The sequence below is a fragment of the Lolium rigidum genome, chromosome 1 (assembly GCF_022539505.1).
Source record: "Lolium rigidum isolate FL_2022 chromosome 1, APGP_CSIRO_Lrig_0.1, whole genome shotgun sequence".
NCBI classification, from domain to species: domain Eukaryota; kingdom Viridiplantae; phylum Streptophyta; class Magnoliopsida; order Poales; family Poaceae; genus Lolium; species Lolium rigidum.
The window spans coordinates 50685953-50687524 of NC_061508.1; the positions used below are offsets into that span (position 1 = coordinate 50685953).

At 51.0% G+C, this 1572-nt stretch overlaps 1 protein-coding gene across 1 annotated transcript; it reads right to left on the minus strand.

Moving 5' to 3' along the window:
* Positions 1-273: 273 nt before the first annotated feature.
* Positions 274-1359, minus strand: LOC124707706 (BTB/POZ and MATH domain-containing protein 1-like). The gene has a single exon (XM_047239382.1). The coding sequence runs from the start codon at positions 1357-1359 to the stop codon at positions 274-276; it is 1086 nt and encodes a 361-aa protein (XP_047095338.1).
* Positions 1360-1572: the final 213 nt, after the last annotated feature.

The window sequence follows — 1572 nt, forward strand, 5'->3', positions numbered from 1 at the left end:
CCAGGTTGGTGATAAAAATATATCTCTGATAACTACAGACATCACAAGCTCAGATGGCAATGCATTAACCAAAATACTATCAAGACCAGAAGTCAAAGATGAGCATACCAAACTCCGCAGGGATCGACTCAACTTCATCCAACATATCTTCGACAGCAGCTTCATCAAATATAACTCTGAAAAGTGAAAACTAGAAGATGGGACTAGTTCATCTCAGGTGCCCAGACATAAACTAAGCTGATTGTCTGAAGTTTCACATGATGGCCAGGCATTCTAAATATTGTGAGACAGGGTTAATTTCTCGAACATATCAACTAAGATAGTAGGTCTTGACTTTTTCAGATGCACATATCCTTCGGTTGCCAACACATCCTTCATTCTGTCCGAAGAGATGATAAATTCAACGCAGGCATCTTTGAGCATGCTGCAGTGATACTGATCAGCTAGACCCAATGTGGTTGCCACACTCTCAACATCAAGATTCTTGCAAAGAATGCCTTCGCACAGCATCTTCATACTTTCCACCGCATACCTATCTGCAGCCACCAGCAAGTGCTTGACCATTTCGTCGTACTCACCATCATCAAGATCATCCATGGAAGGCAGTGAATCAGTGTATATGAAGTGAACCAAGGCTTTGAAGACAGCAGGCTGGATATCTTCAACTGTTACGTTCCTCATCCTCTTGTCCTTCATTGGCCCGTAGAACTGCGCCTTGAAGACCGGCGACCGCATTGCGAGGATGATCTTGTGAGCAGGGAATGTCTCGCCTTTAACCTTGAAAATCACATCCGCTTCATCCTGTGCCTCCAACAGTTCGGCAAGATTACCCGACAAGTCAGAGAGCGGCACCATTGCCTGAAAGACCGGCGAGGTCTGCATCACGCGTGGTTCCTTGATGACAGTGATCTCGCACTCGATCACAAGGCGGTCATCCCGCAGGTATGGCGATGCTTCCAGCTCGCTCCTCTTCTTGAACTTTGGGTATCCCCGGATGGTACCGGCCTTGAATGTTATTGGCGATCCCTTTGAGACCACTGACATGGACAGCCCGGATGCCTCCTCCACTAGCCTCAAGTCCAAGAGCGCCCTCACCTCGCCGCCCTCGCCGCCCTCACCGATGAGCTGGACGAAGACAGAGACGTACTCTTCGTTGTCCTCCTTGGTGTAGCCGTCGGGGTAGTAGAGGATACGCCATTCGTGGCCACCGGCGGAGAAGGTGGCGGAACAGATACATTTACCGCTGCCAAGGCCCTTGTGCAGGCTGTACCCAACGATCTCGAACGCGTGCGTGGCCCGCGCCGTCCCCGGCGTGCACCTCGACGACGTCTTCGCGCCTGGATCCTGGGGTGCGACCATCGTGGGAGATTGTGAACTAGGCGCGGCGGCGCTGGGGCCTGGCAGAGCGGCGGCGAGGCGGTAGGGTTAGGGTGTGTGGCGCAACAATTGGAATGAGAAGAAATTTGGGTGAGAAAGAGAAGAGGCAAGAGAAGAAGAGGCGGACCATTTTTTTCTTTTGGAGAACAGAATGGGGTAACCAGCCCAATTTTCGTTTTTTCCGCTCTCCTGCTA

Bases quoted from the DNA above. Each gene is read 5' to 3' on its own strand.
- LOC124707706 (XM_047239382.1), bottom strand. From the start codon at position 1,359: ATGGTCGCACCCCAGGATCCAGGCGCGAAGACGTCGTCGAGGTGCACG.